The sequence below is a fragment of the Narcine bancroftii genome, chromosome 1, assembly GCF_036971445.1.
Source record: "Narcine bancroftii isolate sNarBan1 chromosome 1, sNarBan1.hap1, whole genome shotgun sequence".
In the NCBI taxonomy this organism is placed as follows: domain Eukaryota; kingdom Metazoa; phylum Chordata; class Chondrichthyes; order Torpediniformes; family Narcinidae; genus Narcine; species Narcine bancroftii.
Window position 1 is genome coordinate 122733433 of NC_091469.1, and position 23554 is coordinate 122756986.

General features: G+C 42.9%; 1 protein-coding gene across 1 annotated transcript in view; it reads left to right on the plus strand.

The window, feature by feature from the left end:
* crhbp (corticotropin releasing hormone binding protein) overlaps positions 1-23554 on the plus strand; it is a 29499-nt gene that overhangs the window by 1007 nt on the left and 4938 nt on the right. The window contains exons 3-6 of the mRNA XM_069937893.1: positions 4148-4305; positions 9106-9316; positions 14310-14452; positions 20494-20611. Coding sequence (XP_069793994.1) covers positions 4148-4305; positions 9106-9316; positions 14310-14452; positions 20494-20611 — 630 coding nt within the window. The remainder of the gene's footprint in view (positions 1-4147; positions 4306-9105; positions 9317-14309; positions 14453-20493; positions 20612-23554) is intronic.

Sequence of the window (23554 nt, forward strand, 5' to 3'; positions counted from 1 at the left end):
GATCGGTGGTTGTCCTCGCAGCGGGATTCGTGCACCCGGCTCGGCTCCCACACGCCGGGTTGTGCGCGTTCAAGGGGCAAGCGCAGAATTCAAAGGGGTACGGGTTGCTGCTGTGCCGGGCGATGCTCGACCCCGTGTCCAATGTGGCAGCAGGCAATAATACTGCTTAGACAGGCGCTCCTGGCACAATCCCGCCCTTCAATGTATCCGATATGCTCATTGTTGGCAACTCTTCATGCTTTGTGTCCAAATGTGCAAACTAATTGCTTTATGGAACGGCAAATAAATACGTTTTCCCCCTTTCACCTGGGCAACTCGTCGGTTGGGGCATTTGGTCTCAGACAGTGTGACTTTTGCCCGTCACCCAAACCTGGTAATGAAACCAGAATCCAGCAACATATTGCAGTTGTTTGGATCTCTGTGGGAAAAATAGAGGGGAGCGGGGTATTTGGGAGAAATGGGGGGAAGCCCTCGGGAGTTCGACGAGCCTGTGACGAGGCAGAGTGGCCGCACTTGAGATAGAAGCATCCGGAGCGTCAAAAAGGAGAGTGCGGGGTCCCACCCTGAGGCCCAAGTTCAGTGCGCGGCCATCCGGAGGCTTAATGTCCACATATTCGGCTTGTCGTCTGAAAATTAAATCACGAGATTATCTCTTGCATACTCAAGACCAAATCATGAAAATCCTTTAGGAAAATCTGACATTAACTCCTGGGAAACTCTGCTGTACACTCCCTCCAGTACATCAAACCACTTTTCACTACTGGGCCCACTTCCCATTTCGTTTAGAAAACTATCCACACACCTACTGTGGTTCTGTATGCAGCCACTGCATCCTTTCATATACTTATTAGTTTGATTCCTGTTCCCACCAAGGGATGTTCAATTCTGGTCACCTTATTATAGGAATAAGGTGCAACCCGCCTCACGGACCCGTCCCCTGAAACCCTCTGGGATCAGTTGAAGACTACCATACTGCAATCCACTGAAGAGGTACTGGGCTTCTCCTCCAGGAAAAACAAGGACTGGTTTGACGAAAACAGCCAGGAAATCCAGGAGCTGCTGGCAAAGAAGCGAGCTGCCCACCAGGCTCACCTTACAAAGCCGTCCTGTCCAGAGAAGAAACAAGCCTTCCGTCGCGCATGCAGCCATCTTCAGCGCAAACTCCGGGAGATCCAAAATGAGTGGTGGACTAGCCTCGCCAAACGAACCCAGCTCAGCGCGGACATTGGCGACTTCAGGGGTTTCTACGAGGCTCTAAAGGCTGTGTACGGCCCCTCACCCCAACTCCAAAGCCCGCTGCGCAGCTCAGACGGCAAAGTCCTCCTCAGCGACAAGATCTCCATCCTCAACCGATGGTCAGAACACTTCCAATCTCTTTTCAGTGCCAACCGCTCAGTCCAAGATTCCGCCCTGCTCCAGCTCCCTCAACAGCCCCTAAGGCTAGAGCTGGATGAGGTTCCCACCCTGGATGAGACATATAAGGCAATCGAACAACTGAAAAGTGGCAAAGCAGCAGGTATGGATGGAATCCCCCCAGAAGTCTGGAAGGCTGGCGGCAAAACTCTGCATGCCAAACTGCATGAGTTTTTCAAGCTTTGTTGGGACCAAGGTAAACTGCCTCAGGATCTTCGTGATGCCACCATCATCACCCTGTACAAAAACAAAGGCGAGAAATCAGACTGCTCAAACTACAGGGGAATCACGTTGCTATCCATTGCAGGCAAAATCTTCGCTAGGATTCTACTAAATAGAATAATACCTAGTGTCGCCGAGAATATTCTCCCAGAATCACAGTGCGGCTTTCGCGCAAACAGAGGAACTACTGACATGGTCTTTGCCCTCAGACAGCTCCAAGAAAAATGCAGAGAACAAAACAAAGGACTCTACATCACCTTTGTTGACCTCACCAAAGCCTTCGACACCGTGAGCAGGAAAGGACTTTGGCAAATACTAGAGCGCATCGGATGTCCCCCAAAGTTCCTCAACATGATTATCCAACTGCATGAAAACCAACAAGGTCGGGTCAGATACAGCAATGAGCTCTCTGAACCCTTCTCCATTAACAATGGCGTGAAGCAAGGCTGTGTTCTCGCACCAACCCTCTTTTCAATCTTCTTCAGCATGATGCTGAACCAAGCCATGAAAGACCCCAACAATGAAGACGCTGTTTACATCCGGTACCGCACGGATGGCAGTCTCTTCAATCTGAGGCGCCTGCAAGCTCACACCAAGACACAAGAGAAACTTGTCCGTGAATTACTCTTTGCAGACGATGCCGCTTTAGTTGCCCATTCAGAGCCAGCTCTTCAGCGCTTGACGTCCTGCTTTGCGGAAACTGCCAAAATGTTTGGCCTGGAAGTCAGCCTGAAGAAAACTGAGGTCCTCCATCAGCCAGCTCCCCACCATGATTACCAGCCCCCCCACATCTCCATCAGGCACACAAAACTCAAAACGGTCAACCAGTTTACCTATCTCGGCTGCACCATTTCATCAGATGCAAGGATCGACAATGAGATAGACAACAGACTCGCCATGGCAAATAGCGCCTTTGGAAGACTACACAAAAGAGTCTGGAAAAACAACCAACTGAAAAATCTCACAAAGATAAGCGTATACAGAGCCGTTGTCATACCCACACTCCTGTTCGGCTCCGAATCATGGGTCCTCTACTGGCACCACCTACGGCTCCTAGAACGCTTCCACCAGCGTTGTCTCCGCTCCATCCTCAACATCCATTGGAGCGCTTACATCCCTAACGTCGAAGTACTCGAGATGGCAGAGGTCGACAACATCGAGTCCACGCTGCTGAAGATCCAGCTGCGCTGGATGGGTCACGTCTCCAGAATGGAGGACCATCGCCTTCCCAAGATCGTGTTATATGGCGAGCTCTCCACTGGCCACCGTGACAGAGGTGCACCAAAGAAAAGGTACAAGGACTGCCTAAAGAAATCTCTTGGTGCCTGCCACATTGACCACCGCCAGTGGGCTGATAACGCCTCAAACCGTGCATCTTGGCGCCTCACAGTTTGGCGGGCAGCAACCTCCTTTGAAGAAGACCGCAGAGCCCACCTCACTGACAAAAGGCAAAGGAGGAAAAACCCAACACCCAACCCCAACCAACCAATTTTCCCCTGCAACCGCTGCAATCGTGTCTGCCTGTCCCGCATCGGACTTGTCAGCCACAAACGAGCCTGCAGCTGACGTGGACTTTTTACCCCCTCCATAAATCTTCGTCCGCGAAGCTAAGCCAAAGAATTATAGGAAGGATGTGGAGACAATGGAAAGGGAGCAGAGGAGATTTACCAAGATGTTAACTGGACGGGAAAATAAGTTAGCAGGACTTTTCTCTTTGGAGCGTGGAAGGATGAGAGGAGACTTAACAGATTATGAGAGTCATAGACAGAGTGGACAGAGTGGACAGCCAGCTCCTGTTTCCCATGGCAGGAATATTAAACACCAGAAGACATGTACAAAGTGGTAATTTTTCATGCAGAGTTGTGGAATGCCTTGCCAGGGATGGTGATGGAGGCCGAAACATTGGGGCATTTAGGAATCTCTTAGATGGGCACATGATTGGAAGAAAAATAGAGGGTTTTGGAGTGTTTATTTTTTTTAAGGAATACATGGGATGGCACAACATCGAGGGCCAAAGGGCCTGTACTGTGTTGTATTGTTCTATGTAATAACTTTTCCAGGCTTGTTTCCCTGCGACATTCTCCTTGATTCGATCAGAACTTTGAAACTTACCCTTTAATGGGGGGGGGGGGGGGGGTGACAATCCACCAGGCAAACGTGTATGTAAATGGTGACAAAAATTTCATTGATTCAAAGCGTTACATCGCTGACCTAAAACTTGTTCAAATTATAATGTGTGTTGTTTTTGGAATCATTTGATTTTGGTACTTTTGTGCTATTTCTCCACCTATATGTCAGACAAATTATAGTTAATGCAGTTTGTTCAGGCGCCAGCCGACATTTTGCTCATACTGACCCTTGATGAAGGGCTCAAGCCTGAAACATTGGTTATGCATCTTTCTCTTTGCTACACTGTTTGAGCGGCTGAGTTTCTCTAGCATTGTGTTTTTACTTCAATCACAGTGTCTGCAGACTTTCATGTTTTATATGATGAAATTCTTTCTGTCAACAGAATGTATTGACATGTTGAGTGTAGACGGTCAGTTCTCATTCAGGGCAGATAGACCACAGCTCTATTGTGCCACCTTCTTCATTGGCAATCCTGATGAAGTTATCTCCTTGGAGTACAATTATGTCAACATAGACTGTCAAAGTGGAGACTTCCTCAAGGTAAGGACAAATAAGCCATATTTGGTAACAATCCATCTGAACAAAGAACAGTATAGCACGCTCGCTATTTCAGTGATAAATCTTTCATTGTATTATTTGATTCTCTATCTAAGGAAACTTAATGTGTTTAGTTCTGCCATCTTTTATTATAGATAATTTTGTTTTTTGAAGTTCTTTACCTTATTTTTTTCTGATTAAAATAGCAATCACATTTTTTTGCAGTGCTAAATTTGCCTCTGGATAATGGTTTACTATTTCTCACTATAATCTATTGAGAAATCTTAATTCTCTTTCAAATCCTGATCTAAGCAAAGCCAGCTTTCCCACACTGACATGGCCTAATGTAATGTTAGGTTGAGGAAAACCACCATATATTCTGTCTTGGTAGTCTCCCTCCAGACGGCATCAATATTGACCTCTAATTTCCAGTACAATGCTTCCCCCCCAATCCCCACTCCACTTTCTCTTATCTCTCTTGCTCCAGTCCTCTTTCTTTTCTTTCTTTCCCCTCTTCCACTCTCCTCACCTGCCTTCCTTCCATCAGCCCACCTGCTTCCCTACCTTCCTCCCATTAGAGTGCACCTCTCTCACCCCTGTTCCCCTTCCCCCTGTATTCATCTATCACCTGCAATCCTATGCTCCACTCCTACCTCCTCCATACCTTTGAATTTGGGCATCTGCCTGGTTCTTGCTATTCCTGATGGAATTTTGATGCGTAATGTCGACTGCCCATCTCTTTCCATGATGTTGCCGGAACTCCTCCAGCACTTTGTCTGTTACTTCAGTTTGCCAGCATCTGCAGACTTCTTGTTTACATCTTGCTGAGAGACTATGTAATAATTCATCCAATACTAAAGAGAATATTCGCATTTTTGCCTTCAGAAACCAAACCTGTTTTTATTTATTAATACCTTACTTTTTTATTAATACTGTTGTACTAATGAACACTCATTAGGCACAACTTCAGCCTAACTTGCCAGATGGGAATCAGGAACATATTGATCTTCAGCATAACAAAGTAAAAAGCAGGAATTGCACAATCCAACATAGTGTGTCCAACATAGTTCTCTTGTTTTCACCAAAAGGTTAGGGTAAAAGTACACTACTTTCCTTCCCCAGAGAAATAGGTTTCCTCCCACCATCCAAAATGTACTAGGGTGTGATAGTACAGATTCTATCACCAATGTGTATATGTACAGATTGTAGTGTAGGACGACTGTGATTGGCTGAGAGCGTAGCCACACCTACTGGCAGGTCTTAAAGGATTGCTCCTAGCCAGACCAGGTCATTCTGGACTGGTTGACCTACATGAGATATGCTCCAGTCTTTTAGTTAATAAAAGCCTTGGTTTGGATCAACAAGTCTTTGGTTCTTTCGACGCGCTCTACACAGGATTGTAGGTCAATTGGGTGTAATTGGGTGGCATGGGCTCAGGGGCTGAAAGGGCCCATTAATGTGCTGTCTATATCTGTCTAATTTTTAAAATTCTATATGAAACTCTTATCTATCTCAGACTTTCCTTCCTTCTGCATTTCTCACTCTCTCCTGAGAATGACATTTATTTTTATTGTTGATAAATAATCCATCCAGCTTTGCCCAAACAGTTTCTGATGAGGTCAGATTGCTTATTTATTACTAATTTAACTTGTATGTATTATTCCAATCATACCAAACTAAACACTGTGTGCCTATTAAAAACAGTTATGTTGGAACTGCTCAGCAGGCCAGGCAGAGAATGAGAATCAGAATCATGAAATTTGTTTTTGTTGCGGCAGCAATATTGTGCATTTCAGATGCAAAATTGCTATAAATTGCAATTCCTAAATGCAAGATTTTAAAATATAAATAATTAGAGAAAAATGTGAGGTAGTGTCTAAAGATTCATTGTTCAGAAATCTGATGGCTGAGGGGAAGAAACTGCTTTAGTAAAGTTGAGTGTGTGTCATCAGGCTCCTGTACCTCCTTCCTAACGGTAGCAGTGAGAAAAGGGCATGGTCTGGGTGGTGAGGATCTTTGATGATAGAAGCTGCTTTGTTGAGACACTGATGTCCTTAATGCAGGGGTGTCAAACTCAATTTACCCGGGGGCTGCTGGAGGTAGAGTCTGGGTGAGGCTGGACCGCATCAGGTTTTCTACAAGAAAAGCTCTTACAAAAACATTCCAATGTTATCAAATGTCTTTATTTTTATTTTTTAACACAAAATAAGATGAAAAAATAAATAAATTAACAATTCATAAGAAAAAAATAAAATCAATCAGTAATAAATAAAAATAATGAAAATAATAATAATGAAAATAATAATAATACAGCAGATATAGAAGACTGAAGAAACCACATATAGTTGCTGACTGGAGAAATGTAATTATTATTATTCAGATTCAAATGTCTGTATTAACAGTTCTTTAACCTTTAACTTTCTGAACATGAATGGAACATTGAACATAAACTGTTATGAACATGTCTTCTTCTGCCTACTTCTTACTGCTAGAGATCTGGCAGCGCTTCCTCTCGCATAGCCGAGTCACATTTGGCTTAAGGGAGGAGGCAGTTGAGACCCTCAGTAGGGCTTGAAGATGCTCATCAGTAAGTCTGGACCTGTACTTGAACTTATTGAAGTTCAAGGTAGAGAAGAGCTTTTCGCACAAGTATGTGCTCCCAAAAAAACACAGGGTCCGCTTGAACATTCGGGAAAGCTCAGGGAAGCTGGGGGGGCAATTCTCTCAAAAATTGCCCAAGCTTGTCTGCTTTTCCACTCACCTCCCTGAACTTGGTTTTGAGTTCAGAGTTGCACTGCAGGTCAATGAGCTCCATTTGAAGCACAGGAGGGGCATCTTGCACATCAAAGGAGAAGGGGTCTGCAAAAATTTGAAATGTGGCTCTGTTTCAGTGTTTAGCCGATGCGTCTTTTCCGCTTCTTTTTCTGTCCTGCTGAGCAACAACTTCCGGGTTCAGACTGGACGCCGAAGTGCGTGAAGTGGGAGCAGCCGCGGAAATTGCGCATGTACCGCGTGCATATAATGACAAATAGAAAATGCACACAAATATGCTTATATTCACAATAAGCCCAGCCGATGTCCCGCCCCCGAGAGCAATATACCCCACCGTGATTGGTAGGTTCGTTCAGCTCTGCACACAACACTGAAAAGTGCCAATCATATCAAACTCGCGGGCCGCACTAACATTAAACTTTCATATTAAGGCGGAGCCACAAACTATTGTCCCGAGGGCCGCAGTTGGCCCGTGGGCCGCAAGCTTGAGACCCCTGCCTTAATGGATTGAAGACCAATGCCCATGATGGTGCTGGCTGAGTTTACAACCCTCTGTAGCTGTTTCCTGTCCTGTGCATTGTGTGGTATGCTGTTAGCCAGCATCAGACACACACAAGGTAAAGACTGAACAACAGGCTTTAATCCACAAAGACTTCCACAGAGCCAGGCTGGCTGTAGCTGCAGTAACTCTGAGTGAGACTTCATGAGGCCGGCGCAGGCTTATATCCCGGAGGGTGATTGACACCCAACCAGTTGCTAATGTTGATCCATTCAGGCCTACTGATTGACAGTCGGCCAGGTGTTGTCCTGTCCCCTTACACTCCTGCAGGTACAGAGGTTTCCCCCTGCAGTAGGCAGGTGATGTACCACCACATATTGGCACATCCATACCAGTCAGAATGCACTCCACAGTATACCTATAGAAATTTGCAGGAGTCTTTGGTGACGTACCAAATTTCCTCAAACTCCTCATGAAATATAGCTGCTGGTGTGCCTTCATGATTGCCTCAGGATAGGTCTTCAGAGATGTTGACACCCAGGAATTTGAAGTTCTTTACCCTTTCCACTGATGGCCCTCGATGAAAACTGCTTTGTGTTCTCCTGGTTTCCTCTTCCTGAAGCCCACAACCAATTCCTTAGCGTTGCTAATGTTGAGTGCTAGTTTGTTGTTGTGACACCACTCAACAAGCTGATCTATCTCAATCCTGTACGCTTCCTCAATGTTAACATTTCAGCTTGTCACCCTTTCTATCACCACTTAGACAGACAGATGCAAGATTCTGGCAAAGCAGTGATGATGGATTGGTTATATATGTCCAAATTAGGGTGATGTGGGTGGCCCGGAGAGAAGATTGGAGGCAATGCCATTGACTTGCATCTATCACCCTTCCCCTTTTTGTTGGTGGGAATTGCAGATTGAAAAGGTTCTGTTGAAACAGAACAAGAGGAGGAGAAATGGCAGTGCAGTGATTAGAGAAAGGATGCTGAATCAAGCTGGTGGAAAAGTACAGCGTCAATTGATTTAAGCACTCTTCCTCCCCCCTCTCTCTCTCTCTCTCTCTCTCTCTCTCTCTCTCTCTCTCTCTCTCTAATATTCTAAGAACGGGAAATGAAGGTAGTATTACTTACAGAGTAATATTGTTAATCTTCCATTGAAGCATTACAAAAAGATCAGGTAAATAAATAAGTACATGTTTGCACAATGTGGCATTATTTGCCATTTATAGATGTACTCATTCAAATGGAAAATGCAGGAAGTACAGAAATGCCCATTCAAAATACTGGAAACAAAAGTAAATGAGGTTTTTTTTCTCTTTTAGATGATGCAGACTTGTTGCATTTCCAGCTTTATTTCAGACATTTGAAATCTGAGTCTTTAAATAATTTTTGCCTTTTCCTTTTACTGACTTGTGCATTTTTCTTCTTAATGCTTCCTTGCATTAGACCAGTGACTCGTTTTAATATTGCCCTAACACGTGCACAGAATCATTCTTTTCCTGCCCTTCTAAATGTCTTTGTGTCGATGCATAGGTCTTTGATGGCTGGATAGTGAAGGAGGAAATGTTCCCTGGCTCAATGGATCACGCTCTCCCCATCTCCAAGCGCTATGCTGATTTTTGTGGAGGCAGCAACTTTAAGACAACAATCAGGTCTTCTCAAAACGTAGCAATGATCCTCTTTCGAATTCACATGGCTGGAAATGGATTTTCTTTTACAATAAAAAAAATAATCAATCCGTTCCGTAAGTATAATAAGTTTATTTTAAGGCATGGACTTTCATAGCATTTTGTTTGGATATAGTGTACCACCATGAAGGTTCATGAGTGTGAAATCACACAAGAGCAGGTTCAAAAACAGTTTCTTTCCAACAGCCATCAGGATCCTGAATGATCCTCACAATATTGATCTCATGCTGCCTTTGCTATGCACTTCCCGATCTTTCACTGCACACTGTAATTTGCTGGACTGCTTGTAAAAACAGATTCTTCTCATATACTAGGTATAATATGATAATAAACTTAAACTTGAATTCAAAATAGTCTCCTAAATATTTTACTGCTGCTTTTTGAAGGCTCTTCATGCTGTGTTTCAGCTCTCTTCTCATGTTCAGACTCCACTGTAATGGCTGCTTGTCCCATGTAATCTTTGAAACAATATTGTTTGACGCTATGTATGTGATTAGGGGTTGGAGAGAGGAAAAGTTGGAGGGTTACTAGGCTAAATCCCATCTTCATCTCACCTGACATTTTACAATACGATCGCTGGGCGACTTGACTCGTCGGAATATAATCATGGAATAATTGGATTGGTATTCAGAGCCCTGAGGCGTTCGAGTCAATGGACCCAGCCCAAAGCGAAATCCATGTGTGACTTCTGTGAGGCCATCAGAGAATCTAAGAGGCAGCACCAAACCAAACTTGGGCTCCAGGCGCACCTTACAGACACCAGGTGACTATAACGGGACATGCATGCACTATAAAATAAAACTATGAAAAATAGCAAACAACAGATTATTCATACCCAATGAGCTCAATGAATTCTATGCTCACTTCTAACAGAAAGCCAGTATGCCAGCAGCACAGACCACTACACCTCTGGCACCCCTACAACCACAGTCACTGGTACAGATGTTGGATCAGCCTTCCAGAGAGTGAGCGTGTGGAAAACAACTGGCAGGACATGTCCTTTAAGCTTGAGTGCACAAGCTGGCAGGAGTACTCTCAGACATCTTCAAATACTCCTTACTACAGACTGAAGTACCCACCTGCCTCAAAAGGACCACTACTATCCCTGAGCCAAAGAAGAACATAATGATGGGCCTAAATAACTGCCAGCTCTCACATCCACCATCGCCAGTTGCTTGGAAAGGGTGATCATGGCTCACATTAACTTCAGCTTCTCAGCCAGCCACAAACCACTCCAGTTCATCTACCACTGCAATAGATTCATGGAAGATGTCATCTCACTGGCTTTGCACTAAGCCCTGGAACATCTGGACCACAAGCTACCTTGGTGATAGCCCCACCTTCAAGACAATTGTGCCAAATCTACGCATCCCCAAATGCATTGCTTCCACCTTGGCTTCAGCACCCTCTCTGTCATTTGATCCATATCTTTCTGCCCTGCTGGCTGTAATCAGCGAGCAAATCCTCCATGATCAACCTCAAATCTCTGTGCCCTGTAGGGCTGTGTACTCATTCTCCAATTGTACACCCATGGCTGTAAGGCCAAATGCTGCTATGATCTCATACATACATTTGTGGATGACATCTTCATCATAGACTCAATATCTAACAATGTCGACAGAATATATAGAAGAGATATAGAAAGACTGATGGATTAGTGCCAGGGCAACAAGTTCTCCATCAGTGTCAGCAAGATTACAAAGCTGGTGTTAGACTTTTTGAAGTAGGGTGGAGCTCACTCCCACCCCCACCCCCGACCCTCCCCACATCAATGGCATTGAGGAGGTTTAAATTTCTTGGAGTAAGTAAACATCTCCAGCAGCGTACCTAGTCAACGCAGTGGTCAAGAAAGCTTCCCAGTGCCTCTACTTCCTCGGGAAATTTGTCATGTCACCTGCATCACTGAACTTCGACAAGTACAACATTGAAAATAACCGATCAATGCACGGTAGGGGAGCTGTTTCACCAAGACCTCAAGAAACTATGGGGAATTGTAATCGCAGCAAAGAAGGTGGAGCTTTCATCAATGTAGCTGCAAATTTAAATTCAGCATAATAACACGCTATTTTTGCCCACAAGTCCATGTTGCCCAATTTACACCCAATTAACATAGCCCCGGTATGTTTTGAATAGCGTGAGGAAACCAGAGCTCCCGGGGAAAACCCACGCAGACACAGGAGAATGTACAACCGCCTTACAGTCAGCACGGGATTTGAACCCCGGTCCTGATCGTTGATGCTGTAAAGACATTGCTCAATCACTAAGCCAACTATGCCACTTGTTGTCCAGATGCTGTCCAGATGTTGCAGGGCTTAGTGCACGGCCAGTGAGATGACATGTCATGAACCTATTGCAGACCACACAGGAGCCCCAAGTCCCCCCCACCCCCCCATACCTCCTCACCGTCAAGATTTTACCTTGAAAAAACAGCCAACATATTAAAAGACTCATTCCACCCCAGCCACACTCTCTTCACCCCATTCTTGTTGGGAAGAAAATTCACAAGTGTGAGATCACTGACCATGAAATTCAAGGACAGTTTCTTTCCTACTACAAACAACATCCTGAATGAACCTCCCACCAGCAAAATAATGTTGTCTTTGCTCTGTGCCAAATGATCACTCCTGCTGTATTATGTTTTATTTGCTATGTATGGCATGACTAGCTTGGTTGCTTGCATAACAAGTTTTTCACTACATCACGGTACATATGACAATAAACTTGAACTTAAACATCAACGGTGCTGAGGTATAGAGAGCAGACCCTGGGAGTAAATACCGGCAACAATCAATGCAATGGCCAATAAGTTGTACCAATTTCCTCAGAACCCTGAGGAAATGTGGCATGTTCAGTCATCCGTCAATAGCAAGATAGAGAGAATCCTTTCAGGATACATCATTATTTGGTACAGGAACTGCTCTGCTCAAGACCACAGGAACTGCAGAGAAATGTGAACGCAACTCAGTTCATCACACAAACCTTCCAACAACTCCATTTGCACCTCCTTGGAGAAGCAGCCAACATACTAAAGATGAACTCTCGCACCGTAGGTTTCAAGGATGGCTTCTTTCCCTTGACTATCAGGAATACTGAACAAATCCGACACTGGTAAAATAATGTTGGAGTAAGTAAATATTTTAACTGATCTGACACTGGTAAAATAATGTTGGAGTAAGTAAATATTTTAACTGATCTCTAACTGTAACTCTAATGTTTGTACTGTTTGTAATTGTTTGTTGTGCTGCACATGCTATGGATAGACTTTCTGGACATCCCACGAAAGAAATCTTTTCACTGTACCTCAGTACACATGATAAATGTGAACTTGAACTTGAAGAACAGGCCAGGACTTTAACTGGAAAACACAAGTTGGAATTCCACCGTGGGAGACAATGAATGTAAATGCAACTAATTAAATAAAGTGAAATGCATTAAGCTAAAATTCATCTGGATTCAGGAAATAATCTTTTCCTTTTAGAGTCGCAGAGTACCACAGCAAGGAAAGAGACCCTTCGACCCAACATGTCCATGCTGAGCAAGCTAGTCCCATTTGCTTGGGGTCAACGCAAATCCATCTAAACGAGTGGTTTTCAAGTTTCCTCTTTCCACTCACATACCACCTTAAGTAATCCCTATCCCATAGCTGTTCTGTGATTAGTAAAGGATTACTTTAAGGTGGTATGTGAGTGAAAAGAAAAAAGTTTGAAAACCACTGGTCTAAACCTATCCTATCCATGACCTGTCTAAATGTGTTTTTAATGTTACGCTATTCTCACTTTTATTTCCTCTGGCAGTTTATTCCATGTGCCCACCACCATCTGTGTGAAGAAAGTGCCACTCAGATCCCTTTCTAAATCTTTTCCCGCTCTTAAATCTAAGCCCTACTAGTTTTTGATTCATCCACCCTGGGAAAAGGCTATGACTATTTACCTTACCTACGTACCTCATGATTTTATAAACATCTATTAGGCCCCTCCCTTAGCTACCTATGTTCCAAGGTAAAAAAATTCACAACCTATGCAGCATCTCCTTATCATTCAAGTAACCCCCCCCTTAATAATTCAAGCCTAGTCTATATAGGATCCTCAAATTACAACAATATATTGATCATTATTTGCATTCTGAAATGGCCTAGAGCAGTGGTTTCCTTTTTGTTTCCAATCACATACTACTTTAAATATTCCCTACACCTTAGGTGCTCTGTGATGAGTAAGGGATTGCTTAAGGTGGTATGTGGATGGAAAGAAAAAGTTTGAAAACTACTGTTTTAATCTTACCTCATTGACTCGTTATGTGCACGGTTTCATAACTCCAAAGGAAATGGGCCAATGACAATTTTTCTCAAGCAAAATATTTCAGTAACAATTGGATCTAGAGCAGTGATTCTCAGCCTTCCCTTCCCACTCACGTCCCACCTTAAGCAACCCCTTACTAATCACAGAGCACAATGGCATAGGAATCACTTAGAGTGGGATGTGAGTCGAAAGAAAAAGGTTGAGAATCACTGGCCTCGAGAGTTGCTCATCTTAAGGTCAATAAAAGCTGGTGTTATTGGTAACTACTCTTGTATTGATTAAAAAAAAATTGAATTCAGATAAGTGATTGAAATGTGATCATTTCCTTACTCTTTATCGTTCAGATGCACCAGATCTAAAGATAAGAAACATAATTAACATTGTATTTCTCAAGATGTGGACCCAATCAGTGCAAAGCAAGTCCCAAGAAAGAACAATGTGAAAATGACCAGAGCAGCTGTTTTAAAGGCATCCGTTAAAGGAAAATATACCCAGGACACAGCCTCACCTGCTCTTCTTTGAAATTGTGTCATGGATTCTTCCAAGTCCTCCTTGGAAAACAGATAGGATTTTGGTTTAACAGCTCAAGTGAAGCAACCTCCAACTTTGGCCAGTACGACACTTGAGTGTCAGCCTGCTATTTTTTTTTGCGCTGTCATCTCTGGAGTGGAACTTGAACCCTCAATCTTCTCCATTGGAAGCAAAACATTTTAGTTAATTCTGCCTCTCAAATGTTGTTTGTTTATTTTCAAAGCTTGCAATGTGATTTCCCAGACTCCTGATGGAAGATTCACTATGATCATCCCTCATCAGAAGAGAAACTGCAGCTTTTCCATCATTTACCCAACAGATGTCAAGATCTCAGAACTGACCTTGGGACACTCCAATAATTTACTGGTAACTATTAGTCACAAAGCACCTCAAATTAGTTGTTAATGCCATCTTACCTTATACATAAGAAATAAGCACTTTGATTATTTTTTAAAAGTTAAAATCCACCCAAATGTCTTTGAATGTCAAGATTGCACCTGTATCTACAGTTCCCCCTGGAAGCACATTCTAGATATGGACCACTCTCTGAGCGAAAAAGTTGCCTATCAGGTCCCTTTTAAATCTCATCCCTTCGCTTTAAACCTATGCCCACTAGTTCATCTACCCCGAGAAAAAGACTGTGAGCCCTCATGACTCTTAAAAACTTCTGGAAGATCATCCCTCATTTACACTCTGGGGAACCACAACAATATCTTGGAGAATCTCCTCTGCACCCCTTCCAATTTATTGACCTCCTTCTTAAAGCTGGATGACCAAAACTCCCCATAGTTCTCTGTGTGATCTCATCAATACTTCGTTCAGCTGAATCATGAGGTCCTAAATTTATTACTCAATACCATGCCAAATGAAGACAAGGGTTCCAAATGCCTTCTTCTTGACCTTGTCCACTTGAATCGCTGCTTTCAGGGAACTATGCACCTTTACTTCTTGGTCCATCTGTTCTATATTCTCCAGGGCCCTACCATTCACTGTGTAAATCTCATCCTTGTTTGACTTAATAAAGTTCAACACCTTTCACTTGTCAGAACTAAATTCCTCGTGCCATCCCTTCACCTACCTTTCCAACTGATCTGGATCCTTTTTATAAGCTTCCTTTCCTCACCCTTGTGTCATGTGCATAATTGCTAATCATGTTAACTACATGTCAATCTAAATCATTAATGTACATGGCAGACAACAGTGGACACAGTACCAACCATTGCAACACACCACTGGTCTCCCATGAGACAAACGTTCATCCACTTCTATGCTTTTCCTCCTTCCACTGGATCCCAACTCATCTGACCTTCCAGACTAAACTGGTACATAGCACCTTGACAAAGGCCCTGCTAAAGTCCTTATATACAATATCTATTGCCCTGTCCTCATTGCTTCAAAATACTCAATCAGATTGGTGAGATGTGATTTTTCATCCATTCCTTGCTGATCTAAACGCTGGTAAAAACCTGCCCCTTAGAATCCCCCTCCAGTAATTTTGCAACTACTGATGTCAAGCACAGTGGCATGTAATTCCCTGGGTTTTCCTTGAGACACAAAGGAGACAGCATATTTTGGACACATCCTACTGGAGGAACTAAGGGGTTCCAGCAGAATCAGTGGGAGAAAAGGAATGGTCAATGTTTCAAGCTGAAGTCCTTTATGAGAGTGAAGAAATGTAGGAGTAGCCAGTGTAAAGGCAACAGGGTGGAATGTAGCAGAGAGGGGACCCCATGGGGTATTGGTACACCAGATGGAATTATGAGGAACTGAGGCAGTGGATTGAGAGATGCCAGACAAAGGGAGAGAGAGGCAAAAAGCAAAAGGGTCAGATGGACAAAGAGGAGTCATATAAGGAGTGTGTGATAAGTAGACAAAAGCTGCCTCGTGCTGGAATCTGATATGAAGAAAATATGAGAAAAAGATGTTATAAAGAGAGATCAGATGGAATTGAGGGGCACTGGGGGAAGAGAAAGGAAGAATCTAGTGGGGTGATGAGGGTGTAGTGGGATGGAATCAAAGGCATTTTATCTGTAGACTGCCCAGTTGAAAGTGCTGCCTTTGTACCTCCAGTCACACCTCTCCCTGATTCTCCAGTTCCACAGAGGGCCCCAGTCTCACCCTTCTCACCCTGTCCCCTTTACACTTGCCTCTCCTACATTTCATCAGGGGTTCAGGTCAAAACATCAAACATTTTTTTTCATCACTTATGGTGCTTATTCCATTGAGTTTCTCCTGCAGAGTGCATTTACCCTTCTTTATCCTCACTGCCCTGCTCCTCTGTCACACATGTAGCATCTGTACCCTGGAATATTAAGCTGACAGTCTTGCCCTTCTCTCATCCATGTTTCTATTATTTTAAGAATTTTATGAATATTTTCTGTATGCTTTAATAACTAAAATATATGAAAACATTTAAAGAGAATCAGACAAGGGCAACAGGTTATATAATTCGTTTTGCCTGATCAGAATTACAAGTTGAAACTGGCAATTATGTCAGACAAGGATTGTAAATTAAATCAATTTCTAACCTGATTCTGCAAAGCATAGAGCTGAGCACATAATTATCCTGAGATTGGCAGTAATTGCCTTTAGACTGTATCTCTTTTTCCAGCAGATACAAAGATGATTGGTACTTTGTACATTTTGTACCTTGATATTGGTGGCTTTCAAGCCACAGGGGATATTGACTATTTGTGATTCAGCAATCATGAATTTATTTCTCGCGAGCAAACCTGGTCTATTTTACACATCAAATCTATCCTCCATCCATGAGTTAAATTAATTTTCTCATAATTTTCCTAACTAAATATGTATTTTATCCCACTTTTTTTTACCAATCAATGTTTTCTTTCTCCTTATTGAGTTATTTGGCTGAGTTTTGACAGGCATTGCTCATGCCATACCTCTGAATTATAAAATGCTGATAGGAGGGAAGAAAAATCTATAATCAGTTCAAACTGAATCCACATAGAAGGGTACAGCACAGGAATAGGACTTTTGACCCATGATTTAATTTTTTTTAATTTAAATTTTAAAAAATTATATATTAGACATTGGCCTGTAACAGGCCAATTCAACCCTATGAGTCCATGCCACCCAAATTACACCTATTAACCTACACATCTGGTAGGTTTTTGAAGGGTGGGAGGAAACTGGACCCCCCCAAGAAAACCCACGCAGACACGGGGAGAATGTACAAACTCCTTACAGACAGCACAGGTTTCGAACCTAGGTCCGGTCCTGATTGCTCGCGCTGTAAAAGAGTTGAGCTCACCACTACGCCAACTGATGTCTGTCCCCACCACAATATCAATGAAATTATCCACTATATTTCAATCCTCTGCATGTTTTGTGTCTGTCTAAATGCCTTTCAATCTTTGCTGTTGTACCTGCTTCCACCACCACCCCTTACCTTCCACCCTCTATGTAAAAAATTCCTTTAAACTGACCCCTATCGCCTTGAATAGATGTCCTCTAATATAATAGAATTATAGAAAATAGGTGCAGGAGTAGGCCATTCAGCCCTTTGGGCTTGCACCACCATTCAATACGATCATGAGTATTCATACGTCTTCAGCAGCTACTCCTACTTTCTCTCCGTAACCCTTAATCCTTCAGTCATTACAACATATTCAACGCCTTTTCAAATATAGCTAATGAACTGGCCCCAGCAACTTTCCGTGGTAGGGTGTTTCACAAGTTCAGAACTCTCTGAGTGAGCAAAGAGGTTTGGTCAGTCTCAAAGGCAAGGACTCTGGACACAGTTTTTGATGTGAAGAATTTTATTTACAGAAGGCAAATGTGGGAAATGGTAACAGATGCAACACACACACACAGACAGACACACACAGACACACACACACAGACACACAGACACACACACACACACACACACACACACAGTCACACACACAGACACACACACACACACAGACACAGACACACGCAGACACAGACACACACACAGACACACACACAGACACAGACACACACACAGACACACAGAGACACACACACAGAGACACACACAGACATACACACACACACAGACACAGACACAGACACACACACAGACACATACACAGACACACACAGACACAGAGAGACACACACATACACACACACAGACACACAGACACACACACACACACACACACACACACACACACACACACACACACACACACACATTTTACAGCAGCCGTGGGAAAGTAATATCAGGAGTGACACACAATACAATTAATAAAGAACATGAGAAAAATAGCTTGGGAACTGGTACATAGCTTCGAAAAATTACCATGATGCCCCACCACCCCTTGACTCAGTGCAGGCTACAAGGGACACTAATTCAATGTTCCCAATCCTTTTAAACAGTGCACATCTTATCAACAATTTCTTCAGCACCCTTCTATGTTTCTAGGTCTGGAGTGAATAAGGGTGGTCCCAAGCTGGCAAAGAGAGAGGAAAAACCACATGTGGCACCTTTATGGTGCTGGTTGGCTGGGGTCCAGCACAGGTCATTAGCAAGGTAAAATGGCTTGGTGCCAGGAAGGGTAATCCAATTACAAGAGCCAATGACCCAAGGCCAAGTATAGGCAGGCTGGAGAGTCCAGTCCAGGTAATTTAATGGCAAAGTGTGCACTGGAAACATACCTTGATGGCAGCTGGTGTGTTGTCCAACTAGGTAGGGGGCAGTGCTGTTGAGTGACAGCCACAACCCTTCCCAATACAGCTTTCCCTACCCTTAGAGTGTAACCATATGCCCTGGACCTCACCGACATTGCTCCTACATCTAATCTGCATAGTCCTGTCTGAATTATAATTGTCTCAATGAGATCCTTTCACATTCTTCTAAATTCTAGTCTATCCAGTCTTTCTTCATAAGCATTTCACCCTGGGAGAAAGAATCTATCTACCCTATCTATGCTTCTCATAATTTTTATCTATTTCTATTAGGTCATTCCTCAGTCTCTGACACTCAAGAGAAAACAAGCCAAGTTTGTCCAAGCTCTCCTTTTAATGAGTAAACTCCAACTCAAGCAATATTTTGGCAAAACTCTGCAGCCCAAACTTGTCTTAGGGTTCCTGTAGCTAACATTTACTTCAAAAACTGGAGTATGTTTTATTTCTGAGCCTGCATTGATTTAAAAAAAAATCACCCCATGAGAAACAAATCCAAAATAGTGAAAACTTGGAAAATTCCTAGTTTTATAACCATCCATAATTCTAATTATTGTATATTCAAAGTAGCCTTTGAAGCATATCTTCAATGAATTAATTTTGTTCAAGGATTAACACAGGTATGTTCCTGTTATATTTCATTCTATTAATTGCACTCTGCATTACATTATCCTCCAGATGGAATTTGTTGTATAGTAAACCTACTCTCATACACATAAGATTCTTCTTATCTTTGTACCGATGATCATGGATGAACTTACAAGGAGCTTTGTTGTTCTCCACCCAGTGAAAATGGATTTTCACTCCATGTGAATCTCTTCTCTTTGGCTTGGCTTCGCGGACGAAGATTTATGGAGGGGGTAAAAAGTCCACGTCAGCTGCAGGCTCGTTTGTGGCTGACAAGTCCGATGCGGGACAGGCAGACATGATTGCAGCGGTTGCAAGGGAAAATTGGTTGGTTGGGGTTGGGTGTTGGGTTTTTCCTCCTTTGCCTTTTGTCAGTGAGGTGGGCTCTGCGAATCTAGGTGGATGTATATAACACATTGGCATCTAATGCTGGCTAGCTCTCAGAAACACACCTTTGAGTTACACATCAATTGGTGAGAATGTCCAAGGTGTGACATAACCCTTGGAGGTGGACACACAGCACTTTGATAAATTGAATTCAGGCCATTTGATATCTGAATTACACTTCCCCACTTGCTGTGAAGCCAGAAACAGCTTTGCATTGATTTAAGATGTGGAGTAAGGCTGGGAGAGGAGAGACAGACAACACTTTGACAAGGATAGTAAAGATGTGAAGCTTATTTCTCGATTCCCAGAGGGGTCACAACTCAATGTTCCAAAAATTGGACCTGAAACTCCTGCAGAAATGTCACACCTCTGACAGGTTTGACATTTGGAACTCATTTCCAAGTTATATCCTGTGGGCTTTTATGTGAAACTTGACGTACAATTCACGACAGCCTCACTTGAAGAATATGACATGCTTTTCACTGTTCACTTGTATCTTAGTGTATGTGACAATAAACAATTCACTTTGAGAACCAACAGGATGCAAACATAGCCAACATATTTCAACAAATTCATAAGTCCAACAGACTTCCCCAATGTCGTCTGTAACATATTGCTGTTGGGTACGTTATTTCATTCTGTTTTGTGTTATATCCTTATTGGAATATTGCATATGGAAAAGCTTCTCAGATTTTCCTGTGCTTTTCCATTAGGTACCTGTTAAGAGCTGTGGTGGAGCAACTGATTTTGTGCAACTTTTGGGAGGAAATTCACTTGACCCCAGCAGGATGTATCCAGTAGCTGAAATTTGCTATTCATTCAGTGGATCAGGTGAGAGAGGTTAATTCCGTGTAATGTATTTAAATGTATTTAGATGGTCTTTTCTTGTGGAGTAATTTATTTATTTTTCCCTACATACAGTGAAACCTCGTTAGAATGTGATTCGTTAATCTGCGGAATCGCTTATAGCGCGGGTGTCTGTGGACCCCAAACATTGATTTTAGGATGCCAGGCTAACAGCCACAAACTCAGAAATGAACTCTTATAAATGGACATTTACAAGATGTGTATGTTATTATGTGGAGTTTAAAGGTCTTAAAGAACTTATTATAGGGTTTGAGTCACAGTTTTCTGTTTTCATATGCATCTGTTCCGCGACTCGGCTGTAACGCGGTATGAAATCTTGGACCCCAACTGCGTTCTAATGAAGTTTTACTGTATTTTAGTTATCAATTGACTATAATAATCTACAATTTTTACGATATTGGGATTTGCAGAGCAACAAGGATATATTATTGTGTGAATAATCTCCTCTGAGGTTTTACAATATTATTATATTTCAACTTTTGTATCTTTCCTTACAACATAAAAAGAGATTACTCAGCCCATTAGGTCTATGTCAGCTCTCAGAACAGGTGGGAGAAAGAAGCTGGGAAGTGAGTTCCTCCAACACATTTGTATATTGCACAAGAGGTAGCCTGTATGCTCACAGGGGAAACATGTTTGGGGTTGATCTATGAGGCAACAGATCAATCAGCTGCATCTGTATGCCATCAAAAATGAGCAGAGGTTACCAGTACAAGAGGTAAAAAACACATGGAAGAAGTGAAATAAAGGAGAAGTTATTTAGAGTGAGGACAAGTTCTGCCAAGTGGAGGTGGATGGTGGTAGAGTCTTTGGTCCAGGAAGAAGCAAAGTGCTTAGTAGAAGAGGGAGAGGTAATGCCTAAAAGGGAGGGAGGGATTAATACCCTGAAAAAGAGATTAGCTAATGCTACTTAAGTGGGTTTAAACTAGATTGGCAGGGTTTGGGGTACAGTGCAGAGATGATGCAGATGATGGGTGGCATGGATAATGCGAAACCTTTACAGAACCAGCGATTGGCATCAGGATTTGAATCCTACGCTGTCTGTAAGGAGTTTGTATGTTCTCCTCGTGTCTGCGTGGGTTTTCATCAGGGGCTCCGATTTCCACCCACTGTTCCAAACGTACCGAGGATGTGGATTAATGGGGTGTAAATTGGGCAGTACAGAATCGTGGACCGAAATGGCCTGTTATCATGCTGTATGTCCATATTAAAATGGGAGGAAATAATCTAGTCAAAGAGAACAAGTTTAGTATTGAAGGCATGCAGGAGGACAACAAAGAAAGAGGAAAGGCTGGTGGTTTAAATGGCATTTATTTCAAGGCAAGAGGCTTAACAACAGGTAAGGCAGATGAACCATAAGTCCATAAGACATAGGAGAACAGGGTGTGGATTGGTTTGGTAGACTCAGATATTATAGCAGTAATAAAAATATAGCTGAGAGAAGGGCAAGGCTGACAATTCAACGTTCCAGGGTACAGATGCTACAAGTGTGATAGTCAGATAATGGGGTATGCAGTTTACCTTCTTTAAATTTTAAATTTAGACAAACAGCGCAGTAACAGGTCCATCCAGCCCATCTAGCCCACGAGCCCATGCTGCTCAAATACACCAAAAATCTACAAATCTCATCCATTTTTGAATGGAGAGAGGAAACCCATGTAGACACAGGGAGAATGTCTAAATTCCTTACACACAGAACCAGATTTGAACCCAGGTCAATTGCGCTGTAAGAGTGTCGTGTTACAAGGTAAGATATATAGAGCGGTGATTAGAGTGATATTCTTGTGGATTGTCTATTGCAGGAGCCAATCTGTAGGGAAGTTGCAGACACCTGTAAGAATAATAAGATAGTATTATGGGAGATCTAAACTTCTCTGTTATTGACTGGTTCACCCATGGTGCAAAGGACTTAGACGTGTGTCTGAGAAAGCTTCCAAACTCAAAATATTGAGGGCCCTACGAGAGAGGGCTCAACACTGGGCTGCCTCTTGGGGAAGGAGATAGGGTAAATTGCTGAGATGTCAATGGGTGAGTAGTGACCATAAATTTATCAGTTTTAAAATTGTTATGGAGAAAGATAAGTCTGGTCCACAAGTGAGGGTTCTAACTTGGGGCAATGCCAATTTTGGATGTATTAGGCCAGAACTTGCAATGGATTATTGAGAATGAAAAGGGCATAGCTGGCAAATGATGCTTCATATGCCAAGGTGCTGTTCATTGACTTCAGCTCAATAATCATACCCAAGAGGCTGGTAGAGAAGCCGCCCTCTCTGAGACTCAACACCCTTCTCTGTAACTGGACTCTGAACTTCCTAATGGAAAGACTGCAGTCTGTCCAGGTTGGCAGCAAAATGTCGAGCACCATCACGCTGACCACTGGTGCACCTCAGGGCTGTGTGCTCAATTCTCTCTTGTTCACACTACTGACCCATGATTGCAATGGCTGATCTTGCTCCAACAGATCCATCAAGTTGCAGATGACACAACCATAGTTGTCCTCATCAGCAGCAACAATGAGTTGAAATACAAAGAAGAGGTGGAAAATCTCATGAAATGATGCAAGAATAACAACCTTATTATCAACATGGACAAGTCAAAGGAGATGATTGTGGACTTTGGGAGGAATAGGGATGACCACCCTCCAAGACACATTAATAACTTAGTAGTGGAGAGAGTGGAGAGCACCAAGTTCCTCAGAGCCCACTTAAAAAGTGACTACCCTGTACACCTAATAACAACTCCTCACTTGTCAGAAAGGTGCTGCAGCGACTGGACTTCCTTAAAAGTCTGAGACAGGCAAAGCTACCAGGCACTATTCTGTCAACTTTACACAGGAGGCCCTATCAAAAGTGTCCTGGCTGACTGCATGACAATGTGGGATGGTTACGGAAAAGCATCAGTCGGACT